Source organism: Ailuropoda melanoleuca, chromosome 5, assembly GCF_002007445.2.
Source record: "Ailuropoda melanoleuca isolate Jingjing chromosome 5, ASM200744v2, whole genome shotgun sequence".
Taxonomy (NCBI): Eukaryota; Metazoa; Chordata; class Mammalia; order Carnivora; family Ursidae; genus Ailuropoda; species Ailuropoda melanoleuca.
In genome coordinates, this window is record NC_048222.1 from 119,990,868 (window position 1) to 120,015,256 (window position 24,389).

Consider the following 24,389-nt stretch of genomic DNA (forward strand, 5'->3'; position numbering starts at 1 on the left):
TCACAAGATATTTTAAAAACAGCAATCATGCCTAAAAATCTAGAAGTTACAAGAAGAATGTACATCTGTCTTTGTCTGGAAAGGCTTCTTATTAAAGGTAAAATGAATTGAAGCTTGATTGATGAGTAGGAGATGGCCACGCTGATGTGGTGAGAAGTGGTTTTGGAGATGAGAAGCATTCCCGAGGGAGAATACAATGTGTCAAAGCACAAAGGCCAGGGGAAAATGGTGCATCGAGAAGCTGACAATCACTGAATGACATGAAGCAAAAACTGTAAGCAGGGCTTAAATATAAACTTTTAAAAGCTAGAGAACAGGGTGCCTGGGTGGCTCGTCATTAAGTGTCTGCCTTTGGCTCAGGTCATGATCTCAGGGTCCTGGGATCGAGTCCGCATCGGGCTCCCAGCTCATCAGGGAGTCTGCTTCTCCCTCTTCCGCTTCCCCCTGCTCATGCTCTCTCTCTGTATCTCTCTGTCTCGAATAAATAAAATCTTAAAAGAATAAAATAAAGCTAGTGAACATTATTGTAGCCACAACAGGGAGCTTCTCAGAATTTTTAGAGGAGACTATTGAAGTCAAATGTCTATAAATATAGGTTGATACTCTACTTGACAGTAGAACCAAATGGAAAAATGGAGGTGTCTACATTAATTTTGGTGAGGTAGGCAGAAAGGATGGGCTAGGGGAATGCAAAAGAAAGTACACCTGTGTCTCCTCCACCCAGCAAAGACTCCAGGGTTTATATTTCACATATCTGGAAATAGTTTGCATTCTATCACCCTGAATCTCCCAAATGCAACAAAATATTTTGCAATCAAATGATTACCTGGGTGTTTTGGAGCTGATAACTCAATACTAAGGATAATTGTGAAAGAAAAAAGGGGTGAAAGGAGCTGTTCAAAGAAGTGATTCTGTCCCCAATCTCAAGCCTCGAGTAGTATCGGCAGCAATTAAAGCTAGGTACCTATACAAAAAAAGCATGGAACATTTTTTCCCACACATTGTAACAAAGGAAAAAAATAAGGCAATTAATGATCATAGACTAACATTAAATTTACTTTATAACTGTGAAACTGATTTTTTTTAGAATAAAATATAACTTCTGGTGTATTCTTTCACAGAGAGACACAAGTAAATCTCATCCTGGGAACATCTGGTCGACAATTCACAGAAATAGTGAACACACAGGGACAGTTTTAATTATGGCATTTAAAACAACATATTTTAAGTGATTAAAAGTCACATGCATTTGATCAGATCTTTTCTATCCAAAAATAACCCCAGCCTACTAGTATTTTCAGTTATCACCTTTCCTTGTATCTATTTTTCACTTCCAAAAATATTAAATATTAATTTAATAAAGTACACATATTTCATCTTTCTCCATTTTACTGGAATGTACTTTCAAGGGTGTTCCTAGCTGGTTATTAGTTTTCCAGTCAAAATGTATTCCCTTCTGAGTCTCCTGGGTGGCTCAGACGGTTGAGCCAACTCTTGGTTTTGGCTCAGGTCATGATCACAGGGTTGTGAGATGGAGCCCTGTGAAGGGTTCAGAGCTCAGCATGGAGTCAGCTTGTCCCTCCCTCTCTCCTCCTGCCCCCTCTCACACTCTCTCTCTCTCTCTCAAATAAATAAAATCTTAAAAAAAAAAAAAATCCATGTTATTCCCTTTCAGCACGTGAACTTCAGCCGTAGTATCGCAGGGGTGCAACCTTTCCCCAGTCATTTAGTCTGAAGATTTCAGAACCATCCTGAATAACTACTTTCTTTATCTTTTATTGCTACATTGAGAATTCTAATACTGTCCTCTTGTTTTTTCAAAATTTCTCTATTACTAATCCTTTCATTGTCATTCTCCACCAGGCTCTTATTGCCACAAAGCCTGACAACTGCAATAACAGTCTGCTGATAAAAAACAAAACCAAAATCACCACACAACACATTCTTTCTGACACCCCTCCGAATGGTGTCTAGTTTCTTAAGCCTGGGATTCAAATAGTGACTGGGTTACAAAATATGCTCCCTCTACAATCAGGTGGTCTCAAGTAAAAAGTCTAGCTCTCCCTCACTAGCCATCAGACCAAGGATAAGTTACTGAACATTTATTTTTCTTAGCTTTATAATCTGTAAACGGGCCAGAATACTTATTTCATTTGGTTATTGTAAGGCTTATATGGATTAATATCTGAAAAGTTCTTTGAATCACTAGTGCTAGGCTGATAATAATTTCTTAACAATTGTTAGCTACTACTACTATTGGTATTACTACTTAAAATGAGTCAATCTACCCAAAACATAACTTTCAAATGTTAACTTCCACTATTCCCCCTGGATTTATGTCATAGATTTGGCAACCTATATTATTCACTTATTTGTATGTATTTGCTCTCTACTTCCACTTTTGTTCATTCAATTCTGTGCTCCTAGAATGCCTTTTTTTCTCTATCAGTTAAAATCATTCAAATAGTGCTCCAATAATGGTCCCAAACCAGAGTTCTATAAATCCTTCCCTGGTTACACTCTAAGAGACCTTTTCCAAAGATAGCCAAAGGGATTTATTATAATAAAGTAAATATTTTTTGTATCTGTTAATGAGATGAAAAACTCAAAGTAGAATCATTGAAAAACAGTGGTTTTTGAGAAGAGAGAAAATGCTTAATTGCAGTTGACATTGTGATTTCATTCACAGACATGTAAATGAAAAAACAATTAAATCTGTTTCAAAATTTCATTTTTCCCCATAGTTGGGCAACAGTACTATTAAGTGCAGGAATTTTTACCATTTTATTTAAAAAATGAGAAATTTTTGTTTTCATATGAGGCACACACATAAAAAGAATATATAATGCTGAATTGTAATCAGGCACTAAAACTTAGTGGTTAGGGCTAATGTTATTTGGACAAAATAGTGATATACATGCAAAACCGACCTGGAAGGCAGGAGACAGAAAACACACGGAATCATAACATCATGAGCAGTACACACAGAGCCCAATGAATAAACTGTAAACAGAACGTAAAGTTTGGGTATTTTTTTACGCATTTCTCAAATGAGCTTGTGACATCATTCGCTAGTTCTATATGACTTTTAAAGACAAAGTTACAAAAACATAAATATACAATGTTGACTGAGAGAATTAGGTTTATCAGATAGTCGTAGGATTTTATTGAAGAAAAAGAGGCAAGAAAATATTTGAGCTTCTGCATGCTCAAATACTGAATTGTGGCAGACAGAGATAGCTTTCGTATACGTTATAGAAAGACTCAATTTTCACATGGTAACAGACTGTTTTCATTTACTTTGTGTGATGATCATTGGGCATCTATGTCTCCCACACAAGGATATCAGAACCACTTGGAGTAGTAGCAATGTCCTGTCTAGGGCCAGAATTTACTCGAATGTATTAGCACAATTGTTGGTATGCAAGTTACGTCAGATCAGATATAGGCACCTATTTGTATCACTTTAACATTTTTTTTGGCCTGAAGAAATATATATTCTTTAATTCAAATATAATATGCTGCTTCTTGGGTTGAAATAAGAATCTGTCATCTCAAAAGTGTATTCTTTGTCAGATTATTTTTACTGTTTATTGTACATGATCAAGTATCTTTACTCATTGTAAATACACAAATTAAGCAAAATAAAGAGAACATGAAATTTTAAAAATTATAATTGCTCTTTGTGACTAACATCACCATAAAATGAATGCAACCTAGTCTTTGCTGGGCATTATACCTTTGGTTCTATTCAATCGGTTTCATTGGTTTCACAGATGAAAAAGAAAAATAGGGATACTGTACTTTTAAAACATATGTATTACGTGAAAGAATATATACTGCAGATGTAAAATAGTGATATATCGTGAAAAGAACATTTGGAGTCTGATTTTTCTCTGGGAGTAAAAGAAAGCATAATTAGTTCTATTTAAGCCAGAATTTTAATTTTCTCCATACTCAGGCTGATGTCATTGTTCCAATTTTAACTGAATATATGGTTGCCTTGAACACTTAATGAGTGCTTCCTTTGGGCCCAGACACTCACTGCTTCAGATATGTTAAATAATTTAATCTCTACAATGAGATTTTGAGGATCTATGTCACAGATGAGGTAAATGAGGTACAGGAAGGTTAAAGAAATTACAGAGGTCACACAACTAGTAACTGGCTGGATCAGTATTGGAACCCCGGCAGACTGGCCCTGTAAACGGCGCTCTTAACTATACCACATCACATCTCTGACATGAGAACCCATACAAAGACCCACTCTTGTAATTAGGTAGTGGGCTACAAGTCCAAAGGAAATACACACATACCATAAGAAAAAAATCAGAAAGTGATATTTGCTGAAATTAAAAATTTCAAGTTATCATAAAGCCAAAATGGGTAAAATTAGTGATGCTTAGGAAAACTTATTCTGAAAATAAGACTTGAGTATTTTTCAAGTATTTGCCAAGACTACAATCCAACTAGGTTGTGCTTCGTGTACATCTGAAAAAGGAGGTTGAGAACTTTTCACTAGAGTTGTAATATGCTTGCAGTCGGTTTATTCTTTTTTTTTTTCCCCAAAATTACCACAAAAGAGGGCTGGTATTTAGTGTGAGGTATAGGGTGGGAAGATATCAATAATTTAAAATGCTTTTTCATATTTCTAGAACAGCACAGAGCAGGTGACACTGAGATGACCTGAGTATGTTGATCTATGCAGAAGATACTATATCCTTCTACTGAATGAGGGTTCATTAGGCTAAGTGTGAGCACTAATAATGAACCTGATCTGATGCCCTTTACATTTCCAACCAAAGTTCTCATAATATTTCTGTTTTCCCCCTGGATATCTCTCAAGAGTATTTCAATTGATTCCATTATTACACATGTATTTAAATTAAGATATTGATCTTATTTTCATATCTATCTGTGATGAGTTCATAAGCCATAATCATTTTCCTATATAGTTGGCCTAGAGAACATTTATATAATCTAATTCTGGGGTGAACAAAACTGATAATCACTATGCCTGGAATATAGGAGGTGCTCAACAATAAGTTTTCTTGAATGTGGGTCACCCTGCTTTTGTCAGTAGCTTGGGAAGACATGCCTAAAGCAGCTGGCTAAATTATTACAAATAATATGACCTATCAACATCCTTCTGGAATTAGAAAGTAACTGAAATATGAAAAACTTTGAAAGATTAATAAAGGGCATAGAATTAAAATTAACTTCAAAACAATATAATATACCCTTTATAAACTACATTCAATGTTTTTATTTAAGGGGAAGTAATATTTCCCCATATTAGATATATTAGCACACCTTCTCTATAAGCATTATGAAAACATAATTTCTATGAAGAATTCCTACAAAGCAAGCAATTTAAGTTCTCAAGGATTATGTCCCTAGATCCCAAGCTCAATATTAAATGCGAGAGATGAAAATTAGATTATTTAATGTCAAGTATTTCCTAAAAATAATTCCAAGTAAGCCTGCATTAAAAAAATTACCTTTCTCAGTAATTTCAATGAGTCAATATTTTGTTCTTAGAATTTGAGAAACAATTATCTTCACACCATCCCATATATAATTAAAAAATATTGATTTCCCAAATCCTTAGCTTAATTCAAGTTCAAAGGAGTTAGAATTCATTCCAATTTATCAATAAAAGGCATTTCTACATTGTCTAACACCAAACAACCCCTTTGGCTCTATATAATTAAGTATATTTATATAATCACAAATTATTCCTGTATCTAATTCAAAAATTATTTCATCACCCTTGATTGATAAAAATAACTATCACCTTATAACATTGGTTGTGAATTTAAGAAATCAGTGCCTTTATTGTGTCTTATTTCATCTTTTCATGCCCATAAAATGGGCACTCGGTAGTAGCTACTACTGTTATTAAATTTAGACTTAATGTTTAGCTAATACAATTTCCTATTTGATTATTTTTCCCTTCATTTTATTTTTCTTAAGTGTGTAATTAATTCATGTTTTCATGTTATCAAGCTAATGCTACATTTTAATTTACTCACCAAAGTAACAAACCAAAATGTAATGATCATATACAACGCGCTTGCTGTATCTTCCAAAATAATTTAAGAAATTATTTAAGTATTACTACTAGATTTAAGGAGTAGCCAACTTGGGGCACCTGCACGGCTCAGTCAGTTAAGCGTCTGCCTTCAGCTCAGGTCATGATCTCAGTGTCCCAGAATTGAGCGTCCTGCTGGCAGGGAGCCTGCTTCTCCCTCTCCTCCCTGCTCATGCTCTTTCGCACGTGCTCTCTCTCTCTCTTTCAAATAAATAAAATCTTAAAAAAAAAAAAAAAGTAGGCAACTTGACCTTGAATCATTATAATGTCTGTTTCATTTTTTATTTAATTGTGAGCCATTTCACAGTAACCGACACCAAGGATTTTCCTTAAAATTCAGCATTAGATAAAATGATACCACAAGTGGAAAATTCTTATTATAAGAGAAATAAGCCAGCTCAATAAAGATTCCGTATTTGACAGAGTCAGATATTTAAAATCTATAGCCATCTGTCTTCCTTTTATAAATTATTATTATATATAATATGGAGCCTTACATTTTTAAGTTGTAATGCATAATTTTAATAGACATGATCTATGTTATATACTGTATATCTATCTAGCTTTAAGAGACATTTTATACTCAGCTTTTGCCCTCTACACATGTCCCCAGATTTCCTTCTAAAACTATGATTTCTTAATTTCTGTTCCTGGATATTTAAACATCCGTTGCAATTCAGTGTGTGAGGGGGACAAAAAAGGCTTTACGAAACCAATTTTTTTCCTTTCAAAATCCCTAAGAAATGTAAGAAGTCATCTACACAGAAACAGGAAGGGAAGGAAATAGATAAAAACCTAGGCTTTCTGGGGCGCCTGGGGGGCTCAGTCATTAAGCATCTGCCTTCGGCTCAGGGCGTGATCCCGGCGTTTTGGGATCGAGCCCCACATCAGGCTCCTCTGATGGGAGCCTGCTTCTTTCTCTCCCACTCCCCCTGCTTGTGTTCCATCTCTAGCTGTCTCTACCTCTGTCAAATAAATAAATAAAATCTTAAAAAAAACAAAACAAAACCTAGGCTTTCTCACTTGCCTTTGTTTCATCCTCCAGTAAAACTGAGCCTCTTTATTCCTTCACCAGCCCCAGTGCTGGGAAACACATTCTGCAAGAAATACATCTCAGGGCTGGAAAGTGCCATTCCACCAAATCACAGCTGACATATGCCTACGTTTGTAGTTTGTAAAGCTCTCTAGGTAAAGCGTTTCCACATCTCTCAGGAGCAAATACCAATGTCAGGGTCAGGATATTTCCCATAAAGTGTAATTTACATCTCTCAGGATGCAACATAGATCCATTTTCTCTTTCTGCTCTCAATAAAGACAGATTAACTGATCCCTATCTTATCTGTGTAGTATTTGTTTAAACACTTAACATTTGTTAAGTCACCTCTCCCCTTTTCTTCTTGATTCACAGTCCCTCAGTCCTATCAAACTCTCTTCAGATATGCCATTTTCCAAAATGTTAATCTCTTTATTTTAGTAAGTCTCCCTTTAGCATCATGAATGCCAATTTGCCACAGTCTTCTAACCTAGACTCAAAGAAATGTGAAATACAGACATTTCGATTTTTCTACTCTTTCATTATAATCTGGTATTCAAATGAACATATTTAAATATTTGCTTCTATAAAACACCACTAAGTTAATGTTTCATAGATATAAAGACAGGTACCAAGCATTTCTGAAAGACTAGACATGGTAAGAATTCCAAAAATAGTAAGAGCAATCATGTTCAAGGAGAATACATGCTAACTAACTTGTCTTTTTAGTTTACACATCGGTGTATTTTAGGCTCTGCTGATTGCTTTCCCTATATTATCAGAGAGAACATCTGGCTATTACATTTTAGTGAAACAAATATATTATCCTATTTCATTTATTCAAATTATATAAAATTGAAAACCCAGAAAAATTAATTTTTGTTTAGAGGCCGGGAGAGTGGTACCCCCTGAGGTGCTAGTAGCTGAAAGAGGACAGAATACAGGACTTTTTGAGGTTCTTTTTGAAGCACTAGGACTTTTTGACTACTGGACATGGTACCCAGTTAATGTTGTGGCCACTGATTACACAAGTGAGCTCATTTTGTGTAAACTTGGTTTATACATTTGTGATTTTTGTACTTTTCTACATGTGTTTTATACTTTAATAAAAAGTTTAAAAATAAAAAAACTAAAAATGGGTTGCTATGTATGGGGCTTTTTAAATCATGAATCAAATTAATTAAATGTAAATAATATTAATAATATTTATGAGAAAATTATGAATAGAAATGTAAAAGTAAATAATATTTATGAGAAAATTATGGAAATTTGAACAATAACTAGACAACCAAGGATAGTAAGAACTTTCTTTAAAGAAGAATACTGTTCTTGTGGTAATGTTAAAAATAAACTTTCTCTTAAAAAACATATGCTGAGGGGCGCCTGGGTGGCTCAGTCGTTAAGTGTCTGCCTTCTGCTCAGGGTGTGATCCCAGAGTCCTGGGATCGAGCCCCACATTAGGCTCCTCTTCTGGGAGCCTGCTTCTTCCTCTCCCACTCCCCCTACCTGTGTTCCCTTTCTCTCTGGCTGTATCTCTGTCTGTCAAATAAATAAATAAAAACTTTAAAAAATAAAAATAAATAAATAAACATATGCTGAAATATTCATGGATTAGGCAGTAGGACCTCCGGTTTTGCTTTAAAAATCTGAGTGAAAAGACAGTGTTCTTAGCATTTGGATGAAACAAATATGGCCAAGAACTGATCATTGATTGTTTAGACTGGAAACATGGAGGGTTTATTTTTGTGTATGCTTGAAATTATCCATCATTTTTATGTTTAAAAGTATAATTTAGTAGAACTCTGTGGGTGCTACGTAATATTGTTTTCTATTACCATTGTTCTTATCAAAAAGATTAAGTTAACTCAAGAATCAAGATACATCTACCAAAACATATCTCATTTTCATGACCTTCCGTATAGTCATCTGATGAGTATTTCTCTGACAAATAAACCTTAAACCCACACCATCAGTGACTAGCAAGGGGACTAGTTCTGGCAACATGTTTATTAACAGTGGGGGAGAAAGAGCACAATAACTTTATAGTAATTTTACAGGTCAGCCTCCAGATTTTCTATACATTTTCTAAGAATAAAACAATAGCAACAGTTAAACTATAACATTCACCTTCATATCAATGGAACTACTCCTAACACTATTTTGATTAAAACTACGTGGAAATATTGTATCTTATACACATCACCAAGTGTATCCCATAGGGACAACTTATTAGGTACACTTTATATACTGTTGCCATTGTTGACTCAGAACTTTCTACCATGTGTTGCACTTTGAGACAAAACCCAATGATATGTTTAGTGAGATCGCAAAGAATCCCTTTACCCTATTTCTTTATCCAAGCATGATTCAAAATTTAACTCAAGAAATATACATTTGATATTGATTTTATTTATGTGTTTCTCCTAGGCTTGGGTCTTTTTTTTCCTTTTTAAGACACCTGAAAATTTTTACAAAAAATATTTACAAGTATGCTTTTTTATGAATAATGCCGTCTTTATCCAAATTTTGGTTGAAATATAGCTATTGGCATAAATATGAACCTTAGACCACTTGATGACTAACTCACTTTTCTAGTATGTGTAAAACATACCATTAAATATCCAACACAGGTAATATTGGAATCTAGGTTAGGATTCTGTCTAATAGCAACATATAAAGAGGAAAAAAAAAGGCTTACTTAGTACAACATTTTTACAGACAGTAACAATAAGTTTTCCTCAGAATACAGACATCTAGTTCCTCACAGCGTCACGATTAACTTTACTATAATACGCAGTGTGAACTGGTCCTCAAAAAGTACAATCAGTACCTTAAAAAATAAAGAAACAGACCAAAATTGATTACGTCACTTATCTGTTTCTCAAAAAACACTATATTCTCATGTTTAACAGCTTCTGATAATGAAGTAGCCATTAGTTAAATAATCACACTCTGTTCCTCCTCTGCTAATTGACAGATATAATGAAAAATTAAATTAAATTAAAAATATAATGTTTCTATATGGGATATATTTATAGGCACAAATGTATCCATACAACAGAATCATGAAATAGAACACAGGAAATATGTTTACAATCACTTGTTGAATTCAATGACTTAAAAGCTGTCATTGATAATTTTTTCTGTAACTGATAATTTAATAACAGTCTACAGATTATGGAAATTTTGTTGAAATTAAGTTCACATATAATCTCAATCTTCACAGTTAAAAGAAAGCTATCTTTAGGAGGAAGAAATTGGTATGCGCCTAGGTATAATGTACAAATATAATGTTATATAATGTATCGATGAAAGATTCAGAAATAAAACACTGATTTTTATCTGTGAAAATTTCTAGCTTATAATTTGGCTTTATCCATGTCCTTTTGTACGTAATCACATTTGGGATTCAATGTTTTCAAATCCTCTATACTCTTCTCACCTAAATTAATGTAAGTGATTGGGGGCCATTAATGCAGTAATTAGGGAGTCTTACTGGACCTTGATATAAAACATCCAAGATTTTTATTATACTTTGGGAAACATTAAATTGACTCCCATTATGCTGCATTTAGTCCTAATTTGATAGTATTATTTAATCTTGAACAATGAACCTCACAGTCCAAAACAGTTTCCAAGCTATATTGTCTAAATGATGCTATCTAATTCCTATTAAAAGGACTTTAGAAGACGCAGGCTCACCCAAAAAACGTCTGGCACATTGAGTATTGAATAATGTTTAATGATATTTATAAGCAAGTGAATTTGTATCTTCCAGACTTCTTTACAATATCTTTATATATTAATGCATTTAAATTTTGATCCATACATCTTCAGTATGATGAGGCAGGAAAAAAATCCCAAGTAGATAATCCTTTTCATTGAATAATTCTATTTATATTTTAATTGATAATCTTCCTTTGTTAGACTCACATGACGGACAAGTGCTTATATGGATTTACTTCCAATGTACAAGATAAGAAAGAGGATGGAAATAATCTGTAATATAAAATGAGGTATATATAAATAATATTAATATGCTAAATGTTAGCTCAATAAAATGCTAAGTATGCATGAAATAAACTGCTTTAAATATTAGATGGATACTAATATACTAAGGAGTGTAAATATTGAATAGATATAAACTACTTTTATCAATTAAGTCTTCTCTATATACCCTTAAATATATTTTTATTTAGCTATGTAACTGTCCAAAAATAAAATTAATAACATGCAAATAAGTAATTCCTACATGGGAATTATATAAGAAAAATAAGTGACTATACTAGATGAAAATTTATATCTATTAGGTTTATAAAGAACTGAAAGATAAGACCTAAACTATGAAAGCTGCTAGCAAATAAGATACATCAAAGAAAGATTATCTCAAAGATCTGATAAGAAAGGGAGTATTTAAAATTCTAAGAGAGTTAATAAGTATGAAACAAATTTAACACCTTTTTAGAATATAAGCTCTTAGAATGAATCAAAAGGAGTTTAAAATCTCAAAGTGCTGAAAAACTACAAAAGCACCTTGGTTACGTGCATATCAATATTTTGAATGAATTCACGATCTACTTCCCCTTATAAAAACTTGTAGGAAATAGCACGAGAGAAGTATAACTAATTTAAAACATATTTTAAAAATTGGAAGAAAAGAAAGTTTGCCTAGGGATTAAAAACAAAACAAAACTGTGTGTAGATGCGTGTGTAAATGAAAGTATAACGACAGCATTAAAGATTATTTGGGTACTTTAAAAACATTCATTCAGCCATTCATTCCCTTTTTTATCACATAATTATTTAGCATTTATAATACGCAAAGCTGGGTAATGAGTCTAAATATGGCAAGAGAGTATTAGATACTAACCAGTTCCAATGCACCCAAAGGCACAAATTTTAAATGACATGTGATAAGTCACTGAGAAGCACGGATGTCTGAATAAGTGAAAAACAAATTGCCTACAGAAATTGCCAGATATATAGATATAAAATGAACGTTCACCTCGGAAGGATTTTTATAGCTTTCACTTGAAGTCATATTAATTGAGGTGGGCCATTACTGACCAACTACAGAAGAAATAAGATAATGTGATAATATCTCAGTTATCTGAAGTTACAGGAAGGTTCCAGGCAGCTACTGGATCAGCTAACTGGAGTAATGATACAAATTGTGAATAGATGACTATTTTTCAAAGAAGTAAAATATCGTAAAATTCAGTGAACATTAAATCTAACAGTAGACATATAGAGAATATGAACTAGGATGGGTTTTTTTTCTGGCTTTGAGTTATTTATTTCCTGCTCACAGAGTTGAGGTAAGTAAAGAAATTTAATGAAAAACAGGACTGATGTGATTCAAAGACCAGAGATTTGTCACAAAGGTTTAAACTAAAAAAGTGAGAAAGTTAGGTTCACAAATCTAGAGCTATTCTTACAAAGAAGAGTGAGAGAAGCAAAAGCCTCAGAAATAGGATATTATAAAAAAGTAACACAACTTGGAGAAAAAGGGAACAGAAATTAACATATGTACTAGAAAAAAAATCCCGAAAAAGATGTTCATTCATTTAGTGATGTACGGACCTATGAGACAGAAATGTTAAAAAGGCCATGTATAATAATGCTTATTTATGGACTTTATTATTTGACAAACTGATGCTATGTTTATGACATTACAGGAATATAGAAATCCCAGAGAAAACATATAGAAGGATTCATAAAAAGAGGGTGATGTGTACCAATAAGAAAAGTTGTTTTATTTTGAATATTATGTATGTTTTTACCACACTATTGCGTTCAACAAATTACGAAAACTCACAGAAGGCAGATTGAGATAATGAAGGGATTGAAAGAGATGTGTCTAAACAAAACATGCTCTACAATTTTAATCAACTGAAAACTTGAAGTGCACCATAGAAATAACGTAGATGCCCAAAAGAATTTTCTCAAAATGAGGTTTACTGAAAAAAGTCTAGGTAATGTGTCAGCAATTTTTCAAATGGAATGTTTCAAAGTTCTGACATCTTTTCCTGTGTTAACACTGAGTTGAATAGAAGTTTCAAAAGAACTCAAAAAGTAGGCAAAATAAAGTTAGGTCAGGAGACAACAAGTAATTTTTTGGCATACATGGACTAGTCTAAATGCCGTGTAATGTGAACACATGATAGACCGTGATATTTCAATAAAAGGTTCCCTACAGTCCTATGAGTCTAGAAAATTTCACGGATTTAGGGTTTAAAAAATTATTATGTCAGGGTATTTTTTCATTTCACTCAATATAATCTATTATTGTATATGACCCTTTAAATAAATGAAAGAAAGATTTTCACAAATATATTTTAAATGGAATTTCATTGGTTGTCTTTTGACTATTGTTAATTCTTAGGCATTGATTATGCTTATTGACAAGAAATCAATGAGTTTCCAAATAATGAATACTTACAATTTTACTACTGTACTGTTTACACTGATTCGAACCAAAAGATATGCTTGTGTACTGACAAAAGTCATAAGCAATGATGTGAAAGCCAAAATCATAAGCAAGAATGACTGCAAAAGTAATATTAAAGATATTGTTTTAACTATTGGGTTTTTATATGATCTTAATCATATAGCTTTTATCAATTATATTCTTGAACTTAAACTATTTTTTGCTCCTTATTTGCTGAGACTATCCAGATTATTTTCTGTATAATGTTGTGTCATTTGAAAGACTTATTTTAAATAAGATGTCAACAATACTAAAGAAATTCTTGAATTCTTCACGATAAAATGTGGTGTTATTTTTAAACTCCAGGTAATAATTTTTTTTACGTTTCATTTTAATAAGTGTCAAAAACAGTGATTAATTTTTATCAAAAGTTAAGGTGATATTTCAGTATTTTTTATTTCTCTGAAAAAGGTAAAGCTACACTAAAATTCATTAGCATTTTAAGATAAATCTAAACACGGAGTATTGAATACAACCACCTTCTACATGTTTAAATTTATTTATTCAATCTGTCAGTGTATCCCTTTGGTTTTTATCATAGTAGGAACAAACTACAGCATTATAACAAAAATAAGAGCAAGCATGTTCATAAAGTGCTCATGACTAATGAGTATGAATAGACATTTTCTAAATTATTCCTAATTTAAAAAATAACTTCCATTTCATTAAATGCATCATGCATACTCTTCATGGATCTTTTCTTACACATTAAAAAAAAAGGAAATATAGTTGTATTTGGGCGTTTAAAAAAACACAAACTACTTTTTTTTAACATGTGCATACATGTACTTTTGTGTAGAAGAAGGTTTCTTGTGCTTTTGAATTCTAAATTTAGCAATCAGAAGTATAGAAATGGGAAGTTCTTGGGTATAGACAATGATCTCATTTGTATTATTAAGCATATTACCATTTCCTGATCATTTTATAAATGACAGTGGTAGTTTCATTAGGCTTTATTTTTAGAGCTCTACAAATATAACTAAATATACAGCTACTTTCTTAACATTAAATAAACATTACGTTCACTATAGAACTAAATGCATGTTCAGCAAAAGAAAACTACTACCCCAATAATTATTTAAAACATTCTGATTAAAAACAAGTTATAGGTGCCAAATTTTTAGTTTTATTATTATGGGACATACTTTTCAATTTAGAAGATGAGAATATTTCCATTCCTGATGATAAATAATACAAGTATTAACAACGATCATCATGTGAATTTGGAGAGCAAAATGGTTAGGAATGTTTTTTATTTGTAGTTTATACTATCAAATTAACCATAAAATTGACTATGTCTATTAAATCAGAACCATTATGTAATTTTAAAGATAATTGTGTGAGTCTAAGATAACATTAAACACCAGAAGTTGAAGTTCTCTGAAGAGCTAAGGAAAGTATAAGTAAAAACAACAAAATACTCATATTTCTGCTTATTTTTCACCCAGGTCACACTTCATCCCAAACCCTAAATTTTGAATGGTGTGAGCTGGCTAACACAGGGAAAAAAATAGTTTTTTAAAACTAATTTATTATTTTATTATTATTATACTATTTCTGAGTAATAGGCAAACAAATCTTAATTTTCATAATTAAATAATATATGCATTCTTTGATCTCCAGCAACACATGTAACTATTTCAGGCTATTTTAAACCACTAATGTATGTAGATATGTGAGCTAAACTTTGGGACTTTAGCATCCAAATTTCATCATAGTTATTATGTTAGACATTTCAGTACTTCCCTTAAGTATATGTGCTCTCCTTGTATTTTTTAACTTCAAAAGATAAATCAAAACAAGTATCAGTAGCTTATAGACAGGAGCAATTATTTGGTTCTGAAATGCTAAAATACTTAATCATTTGTGGGGTAACGGTATTTCCAAGTACTTGAAACAGTTTAATCATTGTTGCCATCACAATGTATGTATCCAATGGCAGATCTATTTCTTTACTCATAGGACACTCGTCTACTCTTATTACCAATGTCTACAGTAGTAGTCTTGTCCTCAATGCATTCAATCCATGGCTTTCATATTTATATGCATAAGAGCTAACACATATGTTCTTCTAGTTTTTTTCCTTCCTTTCAGTATTTTTTCTATTGCCCTCCCATTCCATAAATCATAAAAGAAATGATACATCTGCAATCTGTCTCATTTTTGCTCCTAGCTTATGATTCCATGATTTTTTTTCATACCAGGAGAAGAAAGAAAGAAAATATCATATACGTTGGATTTGCCATAAAAGATAAAAGTTATCTTTTGAATTTTTATGAGTTTCATCCTTATCAAACATTAGTTTATATGATTTGACCAAACTATTGAGTTGTCAGTGGTATTTACCCATTAACTAAAAGGAAAAGATAACTATTATAGCAGAGCATATAGGATAACTTCATTACCAAGGTCCTCAAAGGAAATAACACTACAGAATCTCTAAGCATTTTTATTTTCACAGTGGTTGTATAAAATAATCCACTTAGAGAATATGGTCCCAATATTGAAAGAGCTGAGTACAATTTTCAATGTCTCCATGTTAGAAGAACATATTGTTTTAAGTAAATGAAGAATATTGCTTTATTTATATGTTTCCATCATATAGTTTCTCTGATTCTGATCAGAGACTTACTCCATGAACACATTACTAAATTGCGTTGAATGGTCAAAGTGATGGCTGCACTGATTTCCCAATTTAGCCTAAAATGTTTAATGTCACTGTGGAAAAAGGATGATTATGCAATAATGCTGGCATCAATAAAAAAATGAAATCTCCCAGTGACTCAAGTGTCAAGAGATGTTTTTCCATCTTAATTAAGCCCTTCAAAACACATGGAAATCAAGTAAGCAAGAGAGCAATATTCAAAAGAAATATGAAGCACATTTGAAAAATGTTTTCAACATCAAAAGTTATGTTTGATTGTTGTCAACAACCATGTCCTAACACAGGAACCTGTCTTCCTGTTAAGTATATTCATTTTCCGTAGTAAAGTGCTGCCTGAATCCAAGAGTCACTTTTATCTTTGTTTCTGAAAACAACCTGAACTCTATTATTACTAAGAAGAATGACATGTTGAACTTACTCCCTCAAAGGGAATACTTTGATAAAGCCTTTTATGTAATACTTACTCAAATATGGTGGTTTGTAAGGCGCTCGTGTATTAGACAGCAGTCCATCCAGCTCCTTCCTCTCCAGAGTGCTGTGAAGGGCCTTCTCTTTGCCAAAGGTGGAGAAAGACCTCTCCGCCCCAGGCTGGGCTTCTGGAGTTTCAAACACCTCGGTGTCTGGAACAGAGTCCATGCCAGGAACATGCAGATTGCTGCGATAATCAGCAGCCTGACGTCCATCGGCGGGGACAAAAGAAGGCATCCAGCACCGATCTGAGTGGCCTAGCGCTTTGCATTCCTCAGTGCAGTTGGAGAAGAGATCCATACCTGTAAGCAGAAAAAAGAGAAACTACAGATTCAGGTTTCACTAATGTGAAACATTACAGGTAGCATAAAGAGTGCTGGGTAAATGTGTTTTGCCAAAGTTTTCTTGCCTTAACTTCACAGGAACCAAAAATGTCTTCATACTATTTTCCAAAGGATTAGACTTCTAGCAAAGAGGACCCTGAGGAAGATGTTTCTAAATTTCTCACAGTATTGGGGAAAAATTCTGGCTCTAAATTATTTAAATAACTAGGGGATTGTGAATAGAAAAAGAATATTTTTTAAAATCTCTGGTGAAATTCATACAGAGAAAAATGCAAAGTGTAAAGCCTTTATAATCCATAATCTCTAATGATGCTAAGGCATCCGACATTTTTCTTCTTAGAGACAAAAACATCAGAACTATGTGAAGCACAAATGATGATATTTAGATTATGAAATCTGGACATGAAATAGAAAGTGAAATTCAACAGAAATACAGCACACATATTGATAAGTTGATAAATAACAAGAACGAAGCATTTCAGGAGTGGCCAAGAGCATGCTTTCTCAGGTTCTCAGAAAATGACCCTAAACGGTATATTTCAATGGCACTCTGGTAACCCATATTACTACAAACCACTTATCATTTACCACTACAGACAAAACCCGAACAAATGACTGTAATTAGTGAAACCAAGGTAATCAAGTGTAATGTGAGTCAGCTGCAGATACTATTGACAAATACCTTATTAGATGTTCCACATTGGAAAACACTTGTCCTAGTCAACACAGAACAGTTTCCCTACTAATCCGAGAATACTAAGATTTCAAATGACATCTTCAAGTTTCATTGTCTCCCACAGATTGACAAGATCATTTAACACTATCTGATTTATGACTCAAGAAAGTTCAGTTTCTTAAGCAAAGCATAACAATTTTTGAGCATTATAGAATACTTCTTGATATTCATTTTGATAACTACCCCTACTCAGAAAAACAAGTACATAAACCTAAATCACATTTTAATACATTTCTAAACCTACTAACACATTTGTTGTGCATGTTTTTAAACAGGATCAATTTAAATAATTTGAGTATGATTATTCTGTGTAAAAGAAACTTTCGAATGCATGAGTATGAATTCCTGTTTTTAACTGACAGACTAATATTTATTTAATGAACCCATCTGATTGTTTCTTCTTATAAATACCATGAGTGATTTGAATCCTTGAGTCAGTTTTAGTTTATAAATTCCTGATGGCATTTGTGTCACAAACTGCTTTACTTGTTTGTGTGTAAATGTTAACATCTGTAAGTATAAAATACAGAAAACATTTTTTTGGAGTATTAATCTTCTAGATTACCCGCAAGTGTTTTGGAGTTCAGAACAGTTAATTATGTAAATTATGTTTAAAGAAATAAAACAAAGCTTCTTATCATATATTAATCTCACTTTATGACTTTTTTATTTTAAATTAAACTATGTATAATGTCGAGTCTGACTTCGATTATAATGTTCCATTGATAATTGTCATGCATAAGCCTGGAAATAAATTACTGCTCAGTGAACTGTTGAGGAACTTAAACGTGAGCTGAAACCAGGATAAGGAACCAGGCTAAGAAAGCATGTAAAACGTGTCAATGTTTTTCTAGACACCAAAGTAGCTCAGTTTTTTTATCCTATTTCTTCAAGAAGAGATGTAGTAAGAAAAAGAGTTAGGGAAGGAAAATGTCCCTGATACACATTGACATATGAGGTAGGTAGAAGCCATAGAACCACAGAGATTTATGTTTTGAATACTGTACTAGAAATGCTTCCTATTTGCAGTGCGATAGAGAAGAAAAGATTTTTTTTTTGATAGATGTAACTACTGTTAAAATTCAAATTATTATGACCAATCATTTGTTTGAAAATTAAATTCAAGGTATTAAATTTAAAGTTGGTGGAATTAATTCAAATATTAAGATCAAACTGTATTATTAGACCCTAATAAAGATGGGCATATAATGCAAAATTTGGAATTAATGCAATTTCCTCATATGACCGATAAGTATCATTTTAAATATACTATATGAGACCATTAATAATCTTTCACATCTTTTTGAGCACCTGTACCCAAGGAGTCTCATATTTTTAAATATGATCATCTCTCTCATAGAAAAAAATTAATAAACTAGTCTCTACACATTATTAAGATGTTGCCTGATTATGTTAGTAGGTACTTTCAATAGTACTTGTTTTTATAGATACTGTATACTCAATTGTGCCCATTTTCTTCTCTTCAAGTTAATGGTTTTCTGGTTTTCCACTTCCTTAGTTATTAGAGGCTAGTTAAAATTCCCTCAGATGATGTAATCAAGTTCTCATCAGTTGAGAACCTGTACAGAAAACATATCATGTGCATAACAGGAAAAATGAGAAATATGATAAAGTTTTTGTTGGAAGAACAATTTTACCTGACAGAAGGAAGAAAGCCCTTATAAATAATGTTCTTACTAAATTTATGAACTAGTCCTTTTGAAGTGTGATTCCCATAGTAATAACACACAGCTTTACATAATCACAATGAGAGAGATGGTGCCACAAATTGTGCATGAATATATTTCACAAGTTTTACTGATAAAGCAAGTGTACCGATTTCTCACGAGGGAAAAAATATCATAGAAACAAAATTAAAAGAAAAATAACAAATAGTACATCAATAAATTTCAAATCCTTTGCCTTTTAGATATATAGTTTGAGAACCAGATAAATATTCCTATTACCATTCCTCACTTCAGGGAGTCACTAAAAGACTAACAGTATTTTTTTCATTTATCTCCAGTCCCATTAAATATATTATTTAATGACCAAATAAACAGAAGTATATTTAAGTTTTGTTGTGATAAATAACTACATAATACATGGGAGTGCCAGGTGTTATAGGGCAGGTGACATATTACAATGTATGCCTTTCACACTGCTCTTAGAATTTCTTAATAGCTCAAATTAAAGGCCCAAGAGAAAATAAATTTAACCTGATTTTTAGTTTTTCTTATTCAAATGCCCTTACTATAGAACCTGTGATACTTGTACAGCAGAAAAATACAGGCCAAACCTCAGTTTTGAAGTTTTGCTATTTTCTAAGAAATATTTCAACATATAGATATATAGATATAGATATGTTATTTGAAATTTCTTTCCCTAGTTATTTATTTTTCCAGCTTCTCAGAAATAATCTGTTCTACAAGGCATGACAGCTGACGTGATAGACTGCCTGTTATGCAAAGATATATTTAGACAAATTTTTAAATACATATTTTTTAACCAGCAAGTAACTTGTTCCTTATAGTCAGAGGCACTGATATCGCCACTGAGAACAACTTGTGATTTCAAAAATATTATAATTGTATTCAATTTGTGCTGTTATCTGATGAATGTAATAATAAAAGTTATGGGTACATGTCTTCCTCATGCACCAAGGCTTCATAAAAATGTTTAATTTTTCATAACATGATAAACTAATTTTAAAGAAAATCAATACTTAATTTTTTGAAGAAATTTCCAGTCCTCCTTTAACCACTTAGCACCAAAAAATGGAGAGATATTAATAACAACCACGAAAGTTGCTATAATTTTTAGGAAAATATAGCTTATAGGCAGATATTTATCAATATGATTCACTCATGAAAAAATCAAAACATGTACATCAAAATTTCTCCTTATCATTCAAAATGTTTATATTTTTCTCCATTTTCTCTAATATTTTGTCATATATTTTTCCAATTATAAATCTTTCTGTAACATCAATTTGTAGTTCAGATTTTCACCACAAACCCGAGTAAGCTTTTGCAAACAAATGTAAATTCACTTTATGTATAAGTCCAGATGTTTATCTGCAAGTATCTAAATTCTTACTGGAGTTGGGAGAGGGAAATTTGTACTTATGATAAATCAAAAATTGTCTTATTGATATTGTAGTAGTTGTGCAACGGCCAGACACATTTCATGCTATACTTTATCTACTAGTTTGAAGATACTGACAATTCAAATCACTTCATTTTTTTTATGTATAGCTAAATTTTGACCACATATCATGTAACAATCTCAATAATTAGTTAAAAGTAAACACACTTAGAAGCTAAGTTTCCAGGGCGCCTGGGTGGCACAGCGGTTAAGCGTCTGCCTTCGGCTCAGGGCGTGATCCCGGCATTATGCGATCGAGCCCCACATCAGGCTCCTCCCGCTATGAGCCCCCCCTGCTTGTGTTCCCTCTCTCGCTGGCTGTCTCTATCTCTGTCAAATAAATAAATAAAATCTTTAAAAAAAAAAAAAAGCAGCTAAGTTTCCTTGTAACTGAAAGAAAAATTAACAAGAAGGAGCCACTTGACAATTTCCAGGTAAACCATAACAAGTAACATTAACAGAATCACTTATTATTCTTCAATATATATTTTAAGGAGACACAATTATTAAAAAATGAATTGATAATTCCAGGAGTATGAATATTGCAAGCATTTAATAACTGAGGCAAAAAAATTCTTACAATTAAATATATCTCCTCAGATGTACCTGTAATAATGTTAAAACGTTTAAGAATATACAACTAAAATTTTTGTATCAGTATTGCAAATCAGAAAAAAAAATCTTTTAATCTAATGATATACTAAACAAAATTGAAACTATATTTCTTTTAAGTACACTTTGACTTTTTTTTTTGGCTATTTAAGCTACAATTAATCAGATTTTCCTCTTGTGATAGTTTATACATATATTTACCACATCTCCCTGGACTTCTGCCATACCTAACCAATACATCAATAGTGCACTGAAAAAAACGGAAAGCACCTTGACAAAGCTATAGAAAGAAAATGCCATAGAGCAGTGGTCAAGCTGAAGAATTTCACACATGGAGCCAGGTGCAGTAGAAAACTGAAAAAGCTTATGTGATTCTCTGTGCAGCTGCCTCCGTGTTTAAAGCCCTTCTATGAACAAGATTGGTGACTGCAAATGGCTTAGAAAGGAGAAAGGCAAGGGCGGTAGGGAAGAAAGAACAAAAAAGAAAACTATTCATAGAAGAATAAATGGAAGGCATATCGAAATAAATAAATACAAAGTAATGCTACCATAGAAAAAGAAATTGAGAATAAATTAAAAGTTAGGAAGTTTAAACAGGTGAAGCACTAAGCTCAATAGTGTACATAATGTAATATGGAATGAGGTACAGACTGAAGGACAGGATTCAGGGTTTACATCTTTCTAGTATTATTTTTCCTTGATAATCTGGTGTTCTCCCCCTAAAAACTGGCTGAGTAAGATTTGCTTATTGGTATGAATTTTTTCCATATCATAAGCCTGGAAATAGATGTGCTGTGAATAATATTTCCTAAATATTACAAAATTGGACGATCATCAATACCCGACTTTACAAGAAAATAAAACAGATGTACTTATTCACCTGAAATGGGTTTAACTTTTAGGAACTATTACAGCTACTTGCTATAAAGTTTACGGTACACAACATCAGTATGAATTGGTGAAAGTCATTAAGTAAATGCATTTCAATTCTCTGCATTTAGGGTTTTATACTTAAAAAGAAAACACTTCAAAATCATTCTTACAGTAAAATCAGACATATTAAATCTGATTGCAATTCAGCACACAAAGGTGAGATTACTTCTTAATACAAGTGTGTCATTACAATTCTAAAACAGCAATTATTGTGCTCGGTATGTTGTGGCTGCCCTAGAACTGCCAATGAAATACAAAAATAAATTAATTCTGTAATACTTTTCATGTTTAAGAATGTAAAGATAGGGGAAAAAATTTTGCCATTGATAAAGAAAAATACAAACTGCCTTGTTTTTTAAAAATGTTTTCCGGAACACAATTTGGCATTTTAATTTTCCTTTTAATGCTCTGACATCTCAAATAATTTGAAAGAAACATTACCAAAATGGCAACATTGAGTCCCTCAGAAATAAAATAGCTACTGGGAAGGCGCATTGATAAGAATCTATTCCCATCCATCTTCCAAATTTAGCACTTCTTGCAGATGTTTATTCGTTTCTCTTTCTTTGGTTAGGTTATTATAGCTCATTATGTCTGAGGGACTAAACTAATTGAAATGTTCATTGAGACTGGAGTGCTACAGAAAAAAACAAAGCAGGGGGTGGGGGAGTGGGAAAAGAATAAATTGCACCCAAGGAAACATGCAGCAGATACTGTTTTAATATTAAACATTTTGTTTTAGAAGTTTAAAAAGGCTAAATTGAATTAGAAACTCTGGAAAATGAATAGGAATGAGCAATTCTAAATGTAAAGCTTTTTAAAGATAACAATAAATCATATGCCATATATAGGCCAAAAATGAAAGGGACTTTGTACTCAAATATAAACTTCTGGCAAGATCTGGTTTGTTGTCAGGTTCCCAGACACTAAATAGATGCTCTGTTCACTTAGCGTGAAGGCCCGCAAGGGGCAGGGACCTCCGGGGATTCTTGGCAGTTCTCAAGTCTCATTAGGTCTGCATATTAATGACTTGCAGCAATATAAAGAGACCCTTGAGCAGCCTTTTCCCTCCTCCTGCCTGTGTTTCCCAAGGCTAAGGCAGCCTCAGACACAGCACACATTAGCCAAGTGAGAGGCTTGCAGCAACCACTGCTGCCAGGCGACCATGGGGCGGGTACTGCCCTTTGACACACTGCCTCAGCACCATTCAGAGGTCCACCCAGTGTGCTAAGGAATGTGTGCTCTCTAGGACCAAGGTTACCTTGAAAATGAAGACTCTATCACTCTGTGGTTCCATCATTAATCAAAATAAAGCTCAAAATCAAGTGAACAGAGTTGAATCTAGAGATGGCCCAATGATGGATATTTTTTTAAGTTACAAAGGTTAATTTGCCTTTCCATTTCTTTACATGTTAGAAAAACACAAAGCTCAATCAAAAAAGAAAAAGTAAAAAAAAAAAATTCAACAAGGACACATCTTAGTTGAAATGCAAATGAAATGGAAAGAAAATCCAACCCTTGTGAAATCATTTTCATTATTATAAGGTGTATATTGTATTTTTAAAAGTGTTTTCTTTAAGGATTAGTAAACAGAGTTATCAGCATCCTATAAAACTTAACAGTTAAATTTATATAAAAAAGTAAAGGTAAACATTTAAAATATATGTATCACATTGCAACCCCATCAGTGTTTATCATTAGCCTCATATACAAATATACATGGGGTTCAACTTTTGACATGTCATGGACCCTATTGAAAATATGAGGAAACCTAGGATGCTTGAGAAAATACACATTATCAAATGTTTACTAATGACCTGAAGCCTAAGAACCCAGCATTGGAAATCCTGCTTTCAGCCTATTCGTG

General features: G+C 32.7%; 1 protein-coding gene across 3 annotated transcripts in view; it reads right to left on the reverse strand.

Annotated features, from left to right (window-relative positions):
- PCDH10 (protocadherin 10) overlaps positions 1-24,389 on the reverse strand; it is a 71,250-nt gene that overhangs the window by 40,565 nt on the left and 6,296 nt on the right. For 2 of the 3 annotated variants that reach the window (XM_034661598.1, XM_019798123.2), the window contains exon 4: positions 16,747-17,052. In XM_034661598.1, coding sequence (XP_034517489.1) covers positions 16,747-17,052 — 306 coding nt within the window. Of the gene's footprint in view, positions 1-10,232; positions 11,127-16,746; positions 17,053-24,389 lie in introns of those variants that run through there. The other variant, XM_019798122.2, reaches the window with a different exon arrangement.